The sequence below is a fragment of the Drosophila navojoa genome, chromosome X (assembly GCF_054131105.1).
Source record: "Drosophila navojoa isolate 15081-1374.11 chromosome X, UAZ_NAV_1.0, whole genome shotgun sequence".
NCBI classification, from domain to species: Eukaryota; Metazoa; Arthropoda; class Insecta; order Diptera; family Drosophilidae; genus Drosophila; species Drosophila navojoa.
The window spans coordinates 6,823,074-6,839,843 of NC_142895.1; the positions used below are offsets into that span (position 1 = coordinate 6,823,074).

At 40.4% G+C, this 16,770-nt stretch overlaps 3 protein-coding genes across 11 annotated transcripts; 1 reads left to right on the top strand and 2 right to left on the bottom strand.

The window, feature by feature from the left end:
• Nucleotides 1-288: 288 nt before the first annotated feature.
• Nucleotides 289-13,526, bottom strand: Septin4 (septin 4). Of its 4 annotated transcripts, none has more exons than XM_089263285.1 (6): nt 13,394-13,526; nt 12,452-12,710; nt 1,566-2,025; nt 1,088-1,490; nt 717-1,023; nt 289-674 (listed from the first exon to the last, which is right to left on the bottom strand). In XM_089263285.1, the coding sequence occupies exons 2-5, from the start codon at nt 12,627-12,629 to the stop codon at nt 763-765; spliced, it is 1,302 nt and encodes a 433-aa protein (XP_089119411.1). In that variant the 5' UTR covers nt 12,630-12,710; nt 13,394-13,526; the 3' UTR covers nt 289-674; nt 717-762. The 4 variants fall into 4 exon arrangements, with proteins under 4 accessions (XP_089119411.1, XP_089119413.1, XP_089119412.1 ...); XM_089263287.1 differs by having other exon boundaries at nt 12,452-12,737; nt 13,394-13,493; XM_089263286.1 differs by having other exon boundaries at nt 12,452-12,828; nt 13,394-13,486.
• A 44-nt stretch (nt 13,527-13,570) lies between these two features.
• Naxe (NAD(P)HX epimerase) lies at nt 13,571-14,848 on the top strand. 6 transcript variants are annotated; one of them, XM_089263290.1, is made up of 3 exons: nt 13,571-13,697; nt 13,842-14,470; nt 14,542-14,848. In XM_089263290.1, exons 2-3 carry the CDS (start codon nt 14,004-14,006, stop codon nt 14,762-14,764), a joined length of 690 nt encoding a protein of 229 aa, XP_089119416.1. In that variant the 5' UTR covers nt 13,571-13,697; nt 13,842-14,003; the 3' UTR covers nt 14,765-14,848. The 6 variants fall into 6 exon arrangements, with proteins under 6 accessions (XP_089119416.1, XP_089119415.1, XP_089119414.1 ...); XM_089263289.1 differs by having other exon boundaries at nt 13,579-13,719; XM_089263288.1 differs by having other exon boundaries at nt 13,595-13,697; nt 13,785-14,470.
• LOC108657078 (RNA-binding protein NOB1) lies at nt 14,827-16,600 on the bottom strand. Its single transcript, XM_018109516.3, has 2 exons — nt 16,434-16,600; nt 14,827-16,368 (listed from the first exon to the last, which is right to left on the bottom strand). The coding sequence occupies exons 1-2, from the start codon at nt 16,506-16,508 to the stop codon at nt 14,947-14,949; spliced, it is 1,497 nt and encodes a 498-aa protein (XP_017965005.1). The 5' UTR covers nt 16,509-16,600; the 3' UTR covers nt 14,827-14,946.
• Nucleotides 16,601-16,770: the final 170 nt, after the last annotated feature.

Consider the following 16,770-nt stretch of genomic DNA (forward strand, 5'->3'; position numbering starts at 1 on the left):
TTATATATATATGTGTGTCTATGTATCTATTTGTTTGCCTCTTGTTCCGGTTTGTTCTGTTAGTTCGTTTTAGTTTTTCAAACTCATTTTACTTTGGTATAATACGTGCGATCTCTATTTTAAGTTGTTTATATTCACTTTTGTTTTCCGCTTTTTCTTTTGTTTTGTTTTCTTCGAGTGGAATTGCTTGTGGTATCAACGTAGCTACGTTTTAGGTTTAGTCTCTTCGTTTAAAAAATTCACTTGGTAATTGTAAATTATATGCATTACTTTATCGATTCAAATTGTTTGTTTGGTAATTGCAGAAGATAATCAGCGAAGCGTTTGCTTTTCATTTCTTAATCGTTCTTACTTTGTGCTAATTTCTAGAGAAATGCAAAAAGAGTTTGGTCAATGCGCTGAGCTGTAAATTGTAAGCGATTTTCTTTCTAATGTATACAAAAATTTAAGAAGAAGAACAAATTCTAATTTAGGATTCTTTTTGTTGTTTTCATTTTCGATTTGGTTTCAAGTTGTCTTCACGAAATTTGGTTAACTGGAAACTCTGCGGCTACCTTAAAAACGTAAATTTTTGGTGGTTGGCTGCCCACGAAGAGGCAAATGATTGTGTGTGTGTGTGTGTGTGTATGCTTTTGTATAGAGGGAAAGTCTATATAAGTATTATATAAATATATCTATATATATATATATATAGTCATATATATATATATATACACATATATGTATACATATGTGAAATGTGCAAAATTGAACACGCGAAGTTTAGACATCGATGACGCTGTCGTTCTTCTTCATCTCCATGAGATGCGTCTGCTTGAGCTTCTCCTGCATTTGCGTGAGCATGTCCTGCATGCGCCGGATCTCCTCGTCCTTCTGCAGCAGCAGGCGATCCGTTTCCGAAATGGCCGCATCGAACCCGTTCGTTGAGCTGATCGAGTCGCGCTTCAATTTGCCGCGCTCACGCAGCGCATGCTGCGATATCTGTGAGATGCACTGCGCCCGAAAGTTCTCGTAGTGCACATCCTGTGGAGGTAAGCAGAATGCATTTGACGCTCTCGGAGCTCTCATGGCTGACTCATTGACTCACCTGTGTGGTGTCCTTGAGGTCCTGCATGTGCGTCGATATGAGGAAGGTGCGCAGCTTGATGAAGTCACTATGCTCCGCATCCTCCACATTGACCACGCCCCACGGATACTGACGGCCGCGCACCTTCTTGCCAGCCACCTCCAGTATGGTGTTGCTGCCGACAACGGCAAACGGTATGGACGCCTTGAGCTCGCGGTCCTGCTGCTTGAAGTCGTCGTCCTCGTCGGAATCGCACTCGGGAAACTGATACAGCTGTATGTGATTGTCCTCGAGATCCTGCAGGATGCGCTCCTTCAGGTTGCGCACCTCCGTCTTGTTCAGGCAGTCCGCCTTGCCAATCACCAACACAATGTTCACCTTTCGATGCAGTCGCCGTATCAAGTCCAGGTCCATCTGCCGCAGGCTGAAGCCGAAAAAAGAGAATTGAATTGGGATTGGGATTGGGATACGGATTCGTGTGGTGAATTCCTGCACTCACCTGTGCCCCCAGGGCGGCACAAAGTACAAGCAGCAATGCACGCGATTGTCCTGGATGTTGCGGCGATTCAGGCCGCTCTCGTCGGTGAAATACTGCCGGAACTGTTCGTCAATGTACTGGGTGCAGACGCGCCAGCTATCCTCGCAGTTGATCGCATCCCCAAAGCCGGGCGTATCCACCACGGTTAGGCGCAAGCGCACGCCCCGCTCCTCGATGTCCATGGTCTTCTTTTCGATCCGTGTCGTCTTCTCGATGCGCTCCTCCACATTGGGCACCGTCCGATTCTTGTACAGATCGCCCAGAAACAGGCTGTTGATGAGCGTCGACTTGCCCAGGCCCGATTCGCCCACAACCATCAGCGTGAACTCGAAGCCGCGCTTCACCGACTTCCGATGCACCTGCTCCGGCAGCGTGGCGAACCCAATGTAGTCCCGATCCTTATCAAATGACGGTGTCTTTGCTGCGTTAAAGAAGAAGAAGAAGAGTTGGTTACGTACACATGGGTATGAGTGTGAAGTGAAGTGAAGTGCTTAATCCTTGCCAGAGGCACGTGCAGCCAGCAGCAGCAGCTCCATTTGCTCATTAGTGCGAAACAAATGAAATTGCTCGCCCGCTTAGCTCAAGTGCCAGCACACAAGCTACTTCACAATATGCAATGCACTCGCCCCCCCCTCCCACTCCGTTTTTTACCACCTGCCCGTGCATCAATGTGTGTTCGTGTGTGTGTGTGTGTGTGTGTGTTATTTACTTACACATGGCGCTGTGTGTGTTGATTTGTGGCTCGTTGCCTGGCTCGTCGTGTATGTATATATCCAAATGCGCCGCCTATTTCAGTATCTAATGGGCCTTGCCTTTTTCTTGGCACTGAAGAGTTTAATTTTATGCTTAAGTTTACTTTCGTTTTGTTTATTGAAAATGCCAAGAAGCAAATCCAAAAAAAAACAAAATACGAAATCCCCGAGATTTTGAACACTTTATTGTTGTTGTTGTTGTTGTATATTGTTTTTGTTATTTATTCTGTTCGTTTATTTCTATTTTTTCCAGCTTGTATTGTGATATTGCCTTTTCCCGTGGCTGGAGCAGCTTCAGCACGACTCAAGTCACGGAGCTGAACAGAGCGGCGCACTGGCCCAAGCAAAACATGCCCCAAAAACAAGAATAACAGAAGCTTCTCAAGGCAGGACAGCAACAAAAAGCACGCGAAAAGAACAGCCCATGAAACTTTAATGAGCCCACTTTAATGCGCTCTCTCTCTCTCTCTTTCGCTCTCCCTCTCTCTGGCTCTCTCGCTGGCCTTTCCTGGCTAACGGTAAGCTGACCGGCTCTCTCTCTCGCTCTGTGTGTGGCTCTCCTTGCGCCTGCGTCCAACGCCTGCTGCTGGGTGGATGGGTGGGCGTCCCGTGTCCATGCGAATCTATGCCACTTGGTAGTTGCAACTAGTTTAGATTTGGGGGTTGCAATCCTCTCGGCGTTACCAGATGATGTAAACACTGCTCATTGCTCGTTTAACATATATATATTACTCGATATTGGCAGTTATCGATCTAGCAGTTATCGATTCACGTTATGCATATGCAAAACGGGAATTATCGATAAATAATGCTTAGGCATATGAATTTGGAGAGCTTATGGGGGCTATCGAGCGTTATCGAATATACAACTGGTTAAAAAATGAAAACTATCGATAGCTGACGGATAAATGTGTGCAGGTATAAGTTAAGCATTATATAGTTTTTGTAGTTATCGAAGAGTATCGATTGTTAAGATAAAAATCGATAACTACTGATGGCTCACATTGAAATTTACGATATTTTATTACTTTATGGAATTTCATAAGACTATCGATAATTATCGATAACTTGTCAATGCTATATTATGACCAAATCAAACTTTTTAGTGCTCTAAGCATAGAATATGAATCGATAAAATATCGATAGCTTTTCTAAACTCATGAAATGCATAATTCTTCTAAATAGACAACATTACATTACTCTAAGCAATGTGGCAACTCTCTGCAACCAGCTCACCCCTAATGAACGAGTCAGCTAAGGGTGGCCACTGCACTTTGTCATCCTTATTTCCCGGTGCTTAATCGAGTTTGGACACGTCAAGTAGGCAAATTGGGCAACTCTCAGCAACGCGGCCCACCCTCACTCCAGCAGGCGGTCGATCAACCCTTAAACAGTGCTCAGTGCACTCACTTATCGATAGACAACAACAACAAATGCAAGTGAAACAGAAACCGGATGAAACAAACGCAAGATGAAGCAGGAACCCCCACGTAGTCGCCCAGTTGGCAATTAGCCAAAGGAAATCGTGTTTACAGCAAAGTTCTGCGCCCTTGTTTACAAATGCGAATGACGCTCAATGCCTGAAGAGGTTCTTATGCAACACTTTTGATTCAATTTGTCAATAAGGAATCGGTCGGGCGGTTCAATGAGCTTTAAGCTGTGATTTGAGGGGCACTTACGTTGTACTACCATTATTTCTATTGGAAATTATATGGCATATGTTAAATGGTAGCTCCTAGTCCAACTGCTTCTCCTTTGTGTTATCGATAGTTTTCTAGCTTATTTCAATCGGCGCTAGATTTAAGTCTTGCGTCACGATAAGTTAGCTATGAAATATTTCCATAAATATATATTTTATAATATTATTTATAAGTTAGCTATGAAATATTTCCACAAATATATATTTTATAATATTATTTATATTGTCCAAGGACTTTATTTTTATTATCAATTCTTGTCATGCTTTTCGTAGTGCTCGAAATATTTTATAAAATAAATTTGAAATTTATTTAACACATTCAAAAACAAATATATGTATATATATATTACGAAAATATTTGTTTTTGAATATACTTTCATATAAATAAGCCATATATATTTTTTAATAATATTATAAAATAATTCTTGCAATATATTGTAGCATAATTTTATATATTATTATTATTATTATTATTATTATTATTATTATTATTATTATTATTATTATTATTATTATTATTATTATTATTATTATTATTATTATTATTATTATTATTATTATTATTATTATTATTATTATTATTATTATTATTATTATTATTATTATTATTATTATTATTATTATTATTATTATTATTATTATTATTATTATTATTTTATTTTATTTTTTTTTTTGTGTAGCTTTATAATAACATTTTCTAAAATTTTTAAAAATATATTATTATTTTTAAAATAATTTTTTATTTATATATATTTAAGAAAAAGAAAAAAAAATAAATAAATACAAATATTTTGAGTCAATTTTTCTTATTTGTATGCATGTAAAATAAGTGTCTTTTACACTTGTATTGGATATTTTATTAATTTAAAATATTCAACACATAAAAGAAAATTGTACTTAATTTTATTGTAGTTAAGAAAATAAATAAATATATATACTATTTTTTTTTATTGGAAGTACAGCTTGTAAGTGATATGAATGTGAGTTTCCACCATCGCGGGGGAGCACTGTGATTCGACGCTAACAAATAAATACCAATTAGTTTCTTGAAGTTCTCCTCTTGCAGATAAATATATGTATGTATGTATACTTTTCCCTGACCCTATATTACTCCAATCTAACCAAGTCGATCAGTTGGCTGATTCGAAATGTTACGCGAATTTTGTTGGCAGTGACGCATTCCAGGAAGCGTATGCGTCGAGTCGTTGCTCATCTTGGAATTTGCTCAATTGTTGCGATATTTGCGCGAAAATAAACAAACATCACATAAACATAAAAGGCGAAGATGAAGAAGAAGATGACGAGGAGGAGGCGGAAGATGAAGAAGAAGACGACGCGAAACGAGCGCTGTTTACTAACGACTTATAAAGACTTGGGCAAGAGGCACAGATAACTTAACTTAAGCCGTATATCCGTATCTCTATCTGTATCTGTATCTGTCTCTGTCTCTGTTTCTGTTCTTTTCTTGCCTCTTTTGTTTCGGCATCTGTCAGATAAATGCGCTTCATACAATATATGTACATATGCATGTGTGTGTGTGCGTGTCTACAAATGTCAGCGCTGCTTTGCAAACTGGTTTCAACTTTGCCGAATGCACATTCATTCATTCAATCAGTCACTCAATCACTCAATCACTCAATCAATCAATCTGGCATTCAACAAGTGCCATCTCGAATCACGGCCCTAATTCGAAAATCAACTCACACCGAATCAGATCTTTATCCAAGGCGTGCGGCGCCTTTGCTTTATGCGGGCGTTTTGCCGCTAACTATGCCCCCTCGCACCTCCACGCCCCACCACCACTTTCGCCTCTGCGAGCGCCCCCACGCTTCTACTTCCCCCTCGCTTGTCAGCCAGCTCGCCAACGTTCGACATGTTTATGTGGTCGTTCGTAATGTCTTGAGAGTTCATATGAAAGTCGTCTTCTTCTTGTTCTCCTTCTGCCCTACCCCACACCTCACGCCCCCCGCCCACCGTCTTTTAATGCATTCACAGTTCATTGGCTAGACTTTGTCATCGATAGAACTTGCAGCAGCAGCCGCAGCAGCAGCAGAAGAACAACTTCAGCAGAAGGGGTAAAGGCTAGGGGGGGGGGGAGTAGGGGCAGCTGCACATTCACATTCGTTAATGGCAGCGCTACATTTGCTGTTAGACACATTTGCTGGAGTTCATGGGTGTCAACCACTTGAGCATTGTGGCCCCCAAATGGGGCTCAGCATAACTTCACAGCATTCTACATGCGAATATGTTGGCCATGGTCTAGAGATGACAGCGTGTCACGAATCACAAGCGAACTGAGGTGAGAGAGAGAGAGGGAGAGAGAGAGAGAGAGAGAGAGGGAGAGAGAGTGAGAGAGTGAGAGAGAGAGAGAGAGAGAGAGAGAGATAGAGAGAGAGACAGATAGAGAGAGAGAGAGAGAGAGAGAGAGAGACAGATAGAGAGATAGAGAGAGAGAGAGAGAGAGAGAGAGAGAGAGAGAGAGAGTGAGGGAGAGAGAACAGACTAATCTATGAATGAATATATATGAATATATGTATTGTAATCTTATATATCTTTTATTTCAAATCAACTTTTGATACATTAGGAATACAAAAAAACATCATTAGTAATGCTCAAGCTGAAGTATCAATAGACCATAATACATCTTGTATAAAAGCAGTTTAGATCAAATATGTATTTTAGAACTAAAATTCAGATATACATAATTTTTCGTACACTTCAGGTCAGTGTAGTCGCACTACTATTACTAGAAAAGGGTTATTTACTTTCACTTTAAAATAGAAGTTTACTGCAATTAGTACTAAAACCGTTAATTATTCCTAAGAATGCAGTAGATTTATATAATATGAAAGTTTATATAGTATAAAAGTTAATATATACATTCATATATATAAACCCATATATGTACATATGGTTAAGAAGTATTGTCTATCTAAGATTTTCAGGTAATTCAACTGCATTGATATAATAAACTGTGATTAAAATAAGACTAATGCATGTTAAATATACCTAAGAGATAAGAACCCATATTTATATACACTATGCACACTCCCACTACTATTTTCATGAATACACCTGCATAAATGGTTAGATAGTCTGAAGACATATTCCCTACATAAGTTCCTCAGTTTAATAAAATAAAAACTACCTAAGAAGTAAGTGTATTTAGACGGTGTTCCGTTACACTACTATAATCATAAGGAAATACACATACATACATATGCTTAGATGTTCGTAAGACTCACTAGGGAGGTGTACTCCATATTAAGATTCGCAATCTGAAATATGATTAAGGTCTATGAGCTCAACAATTTCACTTGATTTCCCCCAGCTCTTCATGTAAATGAATCCCATCTCTAGTTCTGAAAGCTCTCCGCTTTTAGCGACGATATCATCATTATGACAGCTCATTTGACGGCGCACTTAGTGCGCACAGCTCCGAATTGAAGACGACGCATGAGTTTTGAATGAATCTCAGCGATGATTCTCGCCTGCCGCTGGCATCTGCGACTCATGTATCGAGTCTCGAGTCTCGTGTCTCAATTTCATGCAATTAAGTTCAATTCGAGCTGGTTGTGGGCCTTGTGTGTGTGTGTGTGTAGGCCTTGCAGCGCGGCAACTGTGGATCGAGTGGCTCTCGTTGAACGCACGAGTGCAATTGCAGCAACACCCCCGCACACCGCCGTCAGCCAGTCAGGCAGCATAGTGCAACGGCATCGATGGCTCGGTTTCGTGTTGCAGCTTTTGAAGTAAACAAACAAAAGCAGCAGCAGCAGCGGCAACAACCACCACAGATCGCACCACCAAAGGGCCACTCGATGTGCTCCCAATGTTCCATAAATAGAGCTGCAGCACGTTAAGAATTTCGTATCGTTCGTCTTTCCAAACAATTGATGCACGTTTCAAGTGCCTTCACAGCTTTGCCCACTGAATAGACCCGCCCTCTGCCCGCTGCCCCCCCTGCCCAGCCCCATGCTCAGCTCACCCTGGCACCTTGCTCGCCTCTCTTCTAGCCTATTGCTAAACCTCCAACTGTGCCCTGCCGACTCCAATTCCTGCGATTGCTCCTGCATCCGTTGAGAATCTCATGTGAAATTCTCGATTTGCATTTTCTTGATAAAGATTCCTTTGCATCCCAACCAAATGCCATTCCATATTCCACTCCGACGAATTCCATTCCATTCGTATCTATTGTGTTTCCTCGGAGTGTTATAAATCCTTTGCACAAATACATATATATCTATATCTATATCTATATCTATATCTATATCTATATCTATATCTATATCTATATCTATATCTATATCTATATCTATATCTATATCTATATCTATAGCGATATCTATATCTATATCTATATCTAGATCTATATCTATATCTATATCTATATCTATATCTATATCTATATCTATATCTATAGCTAGATATCTATATCTATATCTATATCTATATCTATATCGATCTAGATATCTATAGCTATATCTAGATCGATATCTATATCTATATCGATATCTATATCTATATCTATATCTATATCTATATCTATATCTATATCTATATCTATAGCTATATATCTATATCTATAGCTATATCTATATCTATATCTATATATATCTATATCTATATCTAAGCTATATCTTATATTTCTATATCGATATCTATATCTATATCTATATCTTAGATCTATATCTATATCTATATCTATATCTATATCTATATCTATATCTATATCTATATCTATATCTATATCTATATCTATATCTATATCTATATCTATATCTATATCTATATCTATATCTATATATCAGTGCATATTTATGCATGTGTCTGTCCATTTAGCTTTAACTGTTTGTGTTTGTTCATATGTTCTGATAAAACAGACAGCTATTAGCACATCGTATGGTTTCAGTTCCAATGCGTGATTCAACCTATCATTATCTATTACATATGATATACATTTTTTAGTCAACAACTTAAGTCAGTCGATAAATTGCCAAGGCTGTCAAAAGTGGCAGAAGCGAACATTACTAATTGTTTTTACAGTAAAAACAAGTGAGCATTTCACTTATATAATACGGATACCTATACACTTGTAGCCAGAGATATCCAATATCAGCTATAAACATAATGTTTTTCTTTTTCAGGGGAATCAAGTTTAAAATTTCCATCTCTTAAAAAACAAATTCAATGATCAATGATGATCCATAATAAATAAGTTGAATGAATTATTATGATATACATTAAAGATTTCAAGTTTCTAGCTGTAGTTGACTAACATTAATCATAAATATGGTTTGAGCTCCTCTGAGTAATCAATCCATATACTTATATAATCCATCTATTTTCTATCTATAAATATCTTATCTATAGGTCTATAGCTATCCTATCCAGGACGTGGAATCTTTTTAGACACCTTCTATCATACTCGCTATTTTCAAGTAGTTCCTAGTGCACTTTCAAGGCCCCTATTCAATGGGTTCAGGTTATACAAGAACCCGAGTTTCGTAACAGAAGTGAAATTGAAATGAAATTGTTCCTATATTGTGGAAGAAGTGTCATTAGATAAATAACGCCTGAGGATTTACTTTAAAAAGTTGTTGTTTATTAATATTAGAAAAGAGAGCAAGCTAGGAAACAAAAGTAAGACAATGAAAAAAGAATTCAAGATATAAGAGAATAATATCAAAGTATGACAATCCACTTGGTATGAACACAATAAAAATCATTTTCTACATCAAAAGTCAAAGTATCTATTGGTGTTTATAGATATCAACCATATTGCTATACATACGAACAGTATAAAATACATATATTATCTGTATAAATACATAAATACATACATATATATTCTGTTTTATCATCTGGCAATTGTCATTTGTGGCGAAAAGCAGTTGACAAAGCCTTGCGTTGATTTACGCTCCAGTTGCGGCAATATTTTGATTCCCTCTATTAATGTTGCCTCCCGTTACGCCCCCGGCCAGCCCTTTTAACTAATGCAGGCGGGCAGCAACGCCCCTCGCTTAGACAATGCAATGCAATGCAAACGACAATAACTAACATACATACACACACATACATATATAATCATTTGCCAACTGACACAACAACAACAACAACAGCAACAACAAGAGCAATTAAGTATTTATAATGACTTTTCAAAGAGCCGAGGGATGCGGGAGCAATTAGATATATTAATGGGACAGCGGAGAGGCGAACAATATGAAAGAGCTTTACTAAAACAGTAAAAAAAGTGAGATTAAAGAAAAGAAAAAGAAAACAAAATACAAGCAAATGCAATAAAAAATAACACTAATAATTTGCCATGTTTTCTAATGTTTCGTTTTGTCACGAATTCCAAATGAGACTAAAGAAAACAATAATAAACCATTTGTGACGTCAGCGCGTGACTAAAGTTAACAAAATACCGAGTAGTATACCTTATAGATTCCCTTACAGAAAAATTTAAAGTATTCTGGCTAAAAATTTGGTTTATCTTATCACGTATCAGGCTGTGATACCCATAGAGCTATGCATATACCCTGCAAGCCACTGGGATCGTATGGAATATTAGCTCACAATGCATACAAATATAGAAGCATTACAAATATAACTGTTATTTATTCACATATGCATGTATATATATATATATATATATATATATATATATTAATATATAATTTAAATTTATATATATAATTACTTAGATATACAATTAACACTTCTCATCATTATATATGTGCATTATAGAGTATTTAAACTTCGACTTCTTCAAGTATTTAGCTGCGATTATTATTATTTGATATTTTTTGTATTTTCTTACAACGGCATATCGAATGGCCCTACCCGACCGACGCCCCCTTTAAGGCGACCCCAAAAACGCGAAGCATAAGGAGAAAGAAGAGGCAGACGACAAAATGTCAGCACGAGTGAAGCGAACGCTAACAACATGTCAACTACTGTTAGCTGCGGTCACGTTGCCTCTGCCTATGCCTAAGCCTCTGCCACTGCCTCGGCCTCTGCTGCTGCTGCTGCTGCCGCTGCTTCTGACATTGCCATTGGCATTGCTATGGGCCGCAACTGCAGTTGGAGGTTTGTCGGCAAACTGGAAATAGACACGCCCACCAAAAATGGGCAGCGGGAGCAGAAACCGCAGCCACGATCAGCGGCTAGTTAAGGCAGCGACCACAGCCGCAGTCGCAGTCGCAGTCGCAGTTGCAGCGCAGTCGAAGCTGGAGCGAAAGCGACTGCGACCGCAAAATGTTGTTGTGCCAAAACTGAAGAAAAAAATAAAACAAACAGAAAGAAAATCAAAGAAAAGAAAGGAACGAAGGGGACAACAACAAAAGCGCAGATGAACGAACAGCTATTTGGACTATGTAATTTGCGAGCTTTTATGGACGCACTGTGTTCAATGAGAACAAGCAGAAAGGGGAATAGGTGGACGCCGACTAAGACGGAGAGGAAAGAAAATAGCCGACCAAAGGCAAGGGCAACAATTAGAGACTGCAAAGGGGAAGCAAAGGCAGAGATGAAGTGCCATTAAAACTGTGTAATGTGCGAGCTCTATGACCACACGGTTCAATTATTTGAATGCACTGAGAGAAACAGTGGAGCATCAAGTGGAGGATCAAGACTAACAATTATGTAGGTAATGCATAATTTATTAACTAAATGTAGAAAAGGGGTGTACAATGCAACTCTAATTCAATATTTTGAGCATAATATAATTTGAATAAGATTTAGATACAGTAGGCACTCGCTAATTGAGCATGGTTAAACACGAATATGAAAACCTATTTATAAAAATGTTATTAATTACAAACTGCATAAATTATGAGTGAGGCTTTATTTTATATTGCATATTGATCAAAATAATTCATCGAAAAAAAAAAAAAAAAAACATTCAGCGAGGTATTACTGTATATTCACAATTGCAAATCGTTTGATAATATATTTGTTTGCTTAAAATACCTCAATTATAACTACTTCAACTATAACTGCCCCAGAGTCTGATTCTTAAGCCTAGAGCGAAATGATTCGCTGATTCATATTCACTCTTTGGAGTGAATCACAAATTGAAAGCTGAATTTGGAATCCAGCTTTGTTTAACTGACAATAGGTACTACTGTAGGCGACTCATATTACTCGTTATAAATAAATCCAGCTAATTAAATCGATTCTTAAGTACTTTGTCAGGTAATGTTTTTCTTTCTTTGGTGTAACTTTTAGGGTAATGACTGTCGTTATAGCCATAGCAAAGCAGCTTTGGTCAGTCAGTGAGTGAGTCAATCATATGTATGTACATACATATGTATATACATATGTATATATCAAATGGTATCAACCACAGATTTATAAGATTTTGTCAAACAACCCTCGTATGCGTTTCTACTTACGTTTCGGATAGAGAGGCGGGCGACTCTTTGCTGTCTCTGCAAGGCTGATCGCATTTGCCACGGCGTTGGCCTCGGCTGCCGCTGCTGCTCCTGCTCCTGCTGCTGCTCCTCCTCCTCCTCCTCCTGACAGCGACGGCGGCTGCGATTGCGGCAGCGGCGGCGGCTGTTGCTGCTTCATGGCTGAGCTGCCGCTGCCCAAAACGCCGCCGCTGCTAAAAAGGCGACGCTGCTGTAGAAATGCCGTTTTGTCTGCCGTTTGCTGCTTGTTGGTGTATTGTATTTATAACTATTATTATTATTTTTTTTCTCGTATTATTTTTTATGGCGATTGCGCACAACTCGCAAAAACACCGATGCTTCACAATCTACTGAAATAGCTAAATGTTTACTGTTGATTTTTGGTTCGTTTATCAACGATCGAGATAAACGTATGTGCATACATATGTATGTGTAAGTGTGTGTGTCAATAGCTCCGACTGTTAAAATTTGCAATAGATGAGCTTAAGAGTTGCAAGAGCGAGCAAGAGAACATGCATATGTATTTACTTTTAGGGTTTCACACACACTAACACACCAGCACACACGTACTTACAGCTGCCCTATATTTACGTCCTGCTGACACCGTTAAATGTGTAATTGAAAGCGAATTGCCTTCAATGACAGAGCAACAGCAACAACAACAATTACAGAAACAATAGCAAACTAACGGTGCTTTGGGCAGCTGTTCTTGTTTGCTATCCTCTCTGCGCCGCTTTACCTTGACCTACACGAATTCAATAATAAATGAGCGCAGCCTGCACTATGCAGCACACACCCAAACACAAACACTTGAACAAAAACGAAATTAAAATCAAGTCATTCGCACATTTGTTGTTTAACAATTTAAAGCCAAAAAAAAATTAATTTAACTATGTATATCCGTTGCACTTGGCTTTCAAATACCTTTCCACTTGAGCAGCAAAAATATAACACAACCGACCCGCGGCTAGTGTAACCGACTATTGACGAACCGAAAATGTGTCGTGCTTATATCCCCCAGGCGCAGCCGGGCACACTGCTGTTGCCGAACTCATTTTGGCACTGTTGTTTTAACAGTGGGCTTAACATTTCTGTTAACCCTGTGCAATCACAATTGCAGCAATAGTATCGTATAAATAATCGCAAAATTGTTAATCGAATACGCACAGCTGTTACTTTGTTTATCTTGGAGAGCCAGCGATTATAACAGAGCAGCAACAAATTCATCGTAAGTGATATCGAGATATCAAGTACGTTGTCGGCAACTTTGAATTGCTTGAATCTAAAAAAAAATACGTACTATTTCATGACATAGTTGCCCATAATTCAATTGAACTTCTACAATATGAGTTTTTCTCGATTACAATTGCAGTTTGTAAAGCTAAGTCGCTTGTCAATTGCAGCAACGCAAACCCGGTCTCTGGCCGATTCGGAATTCATCGCCAAATCTAAACAGATAACAAAACAAACACAACAAAACAGACTTTGTCATTGCAAAAGTCGAAACAAAGTCAGCAATAACGTCGACAACAATATGCTGAAATACCTAAATCAAAGTGAGGCAATAAATGTGGACCTGGAACTCTTTAATGAGTACAAGTTCAGTGTGGATCAGCTAATGGAGCTGGCGGGCCTCAGCTGTGCGCACGCCATAGCCAAATGCTTTCCGGCGGAGCGCTTTGGACGTGTGCTCGTCTGCTGTGGCCCGGGCAACAACGGCGGCGACGGGCTGGTCTGCGCTCGCCACCTGGCATTGATGGGCTACTTGCCCGTCCTCTACTACCCGAAGCCGACGCCAAAGCCGCTGTACGAGAATCTCGCCCACCAATGCAAGCTCATGGAGATTGAGTCAATTTCTGAATGCCCTAGTGTAGCGCTAGCGGCTGAGTGCTACGACTTGATTGTGGATGCCCTGTTCGGCTTCAGCTTTAAGCCACCCGTGCGCGCCGACTTTGTGCCAGTCGTGGAGCTGCTGCAGCAGACAAAGCTGCCCATTGCCAGGTCTTTGAACAAACTAAAACTTATCAAAATCCTGCCTAATCTCTCTTTTCCCATATTGTTGCCTTGCACAGCGTGGACATACCCAGCGGCTGGGATGTGGAGGCGGGCAAGCTAAACGAGTGCGATATGGAGCCGACGCTGCTTATCTCATTGACGGCGCCTAAACTCTGCGCTAAGCACTTCAAGGGCAAGCATCACTTCCTGGGCGGACGCTTCGTGCCGCCCGCCCTGCAGCGCAAGTACGAGCTGAATCTACCCGCGTATCCGGGCAATGAGATGTGCCAGGAGCTGTGAAGAACTACGGAATACGCGAACCATAGATTGTTAACTGTCTTGTAACTGATCAAATCTGGAACTAAAGTCTGAGAATGTTGGATTCATTTAATGTTTATATTTGATTAATATTATTTTACATACGCATGAGAACATATATATGTACATATATGTATGTGCTTAAAAGGATAAGTTCTCGCCCCCTATTTGTACAAGCGATTGTAGTTCTTGCGCCTGCGGTCCTCCTCGAAGTTGTTGTTGCGCGCCCACTCCTTCAGGTTGCCCTTGGAGCGCAGCATAGCCGACTTGGAGTCAACGTCGCGCATGACAAAGGGCGAGAAGCCCGCAATGTAATCGTCATCCAGGGCATTCGTCTTGGTTTTCGCAACTCGCGACGGCATCTGGCGCGGCATGGGCTGATCCTCGAAGAGAATGGGATTTCGCGAATGCTTGCCGCCTTGGAAACGTGGCAAACTCTGGTTCTTGTACTTGGCGGTCAGCGGGCGTCGCGTATTGATGTGGATCACCTGCTTGCCATTCTCGTCCAGGCTGATGGCGACACGCTTCAGCGTCTTGTTGCCACAGTTCGGGCAGAAGACCTTGGTCATGATGCTGGTCGTCTTGTAGCAGGCGTAGCAGCGCAGTATGTAGGTGCGCAGCTGTTTGATGATGCGCCCATTGAGCGCAGCCAGCTGCAGGTTGAGCTGCTTCAGCACATTCTGCAGCGCATAATCTGTGGTCATGCACGCCACCGGCGGCACTATGTCCGTTTCCACCTTGCCCTCGAGCGCCTTTTTCGCCTTCTTAATGTTCGAGTGCGTGATCCAGCCATCGTCGCCAACGTCATCGTCGTCGTTGCCAATGTTCGCGGCATTGTTATTGCTGCTTGGCTGGTCTTCTTCTTCGTCTTCGTGTTGGGGCTCTGCCACCAGAAGATCACAGGTTGCCTTCTCCTCGTCCGCCGATGGAGCGCATTTCAGCTTTTCGAACAGCTTGTCTAGTTCCTCCTGCGTCACATCGTCCCCATCCTCTTGCTCGTCTTCCCCATCCTCGTTGTCATCATTTGCTGCCTGTTTGCTCTGTGAACTCGTTATCTGTCTGCCTTGCAGCTGTGCTTCGATAGCTTCCTTAATGTGATCCACGTTGTCGCTGCTTTTATCCAACTTTTGCCCGTTGTCATCCTCGTTGTCATCCTCGTTGGCATCTTCATTGTCATCTTCCCTCTCTTCTTCGTCATCATCTTCCTCCTCCTCCTCCTCCTCGTCATCTTCGTTTCCCTCGGGCATATACCAGCCCACCAGCCGTTTGTTATTGCTGTCCTGCATCTCTTCGGGCTTGTCCTTGGAGGCAATCACCTGTGAGACGACTGGCTCGGTGCGCAGATGATCGGTGCCCAGCGTATCCGCTTCCAACTCGTATGTGAGTGAAATCACCTTTAAATCAATGCCAGACAAACTGGCATAGTCGCCGGTCTTCTTAGCGAACTCGACGCAGTGTTTGACGCTTTCCGGGCGCGGCTCTCGCACCTGCAGATCAAATGGCAGCACACAGAGGCGGCGTATCTGTCGCTTATTGCGCACCTCGGCCACCACATCTGGCACGGTGAGCACATTTTCGGCGTATTCCTTAATAACACAACAACAAAATAACACATAAAATAATCACTAACATATTCAAATGTTGCACTTACATTCAGTGGCACTGCATTGATAAATGCTGTCGTATCCGCTACGAGATATTTGATTTTTGTGCTAGTTTTACTCATTTTTGGTCGTTCATAAATAGCTCGTCCAGCCAACACTGAAGAGAAACAAATTTTACAATTGCACGTGTTATTCCCATGAATAAGACAGATTAAAAGGTTACTCGTTAGTAGAGCCCACACTGTTGTGATTTGGGAAACTACGTCACAGACTTAATTCCTTGGACCAGTCGGTTTATTTATTTAAACTGTTAATCTAATTTAATTAATAATGTATTTTATATACTGTATATAATATTGGCATCCATATTTAATTAGTTTTTCC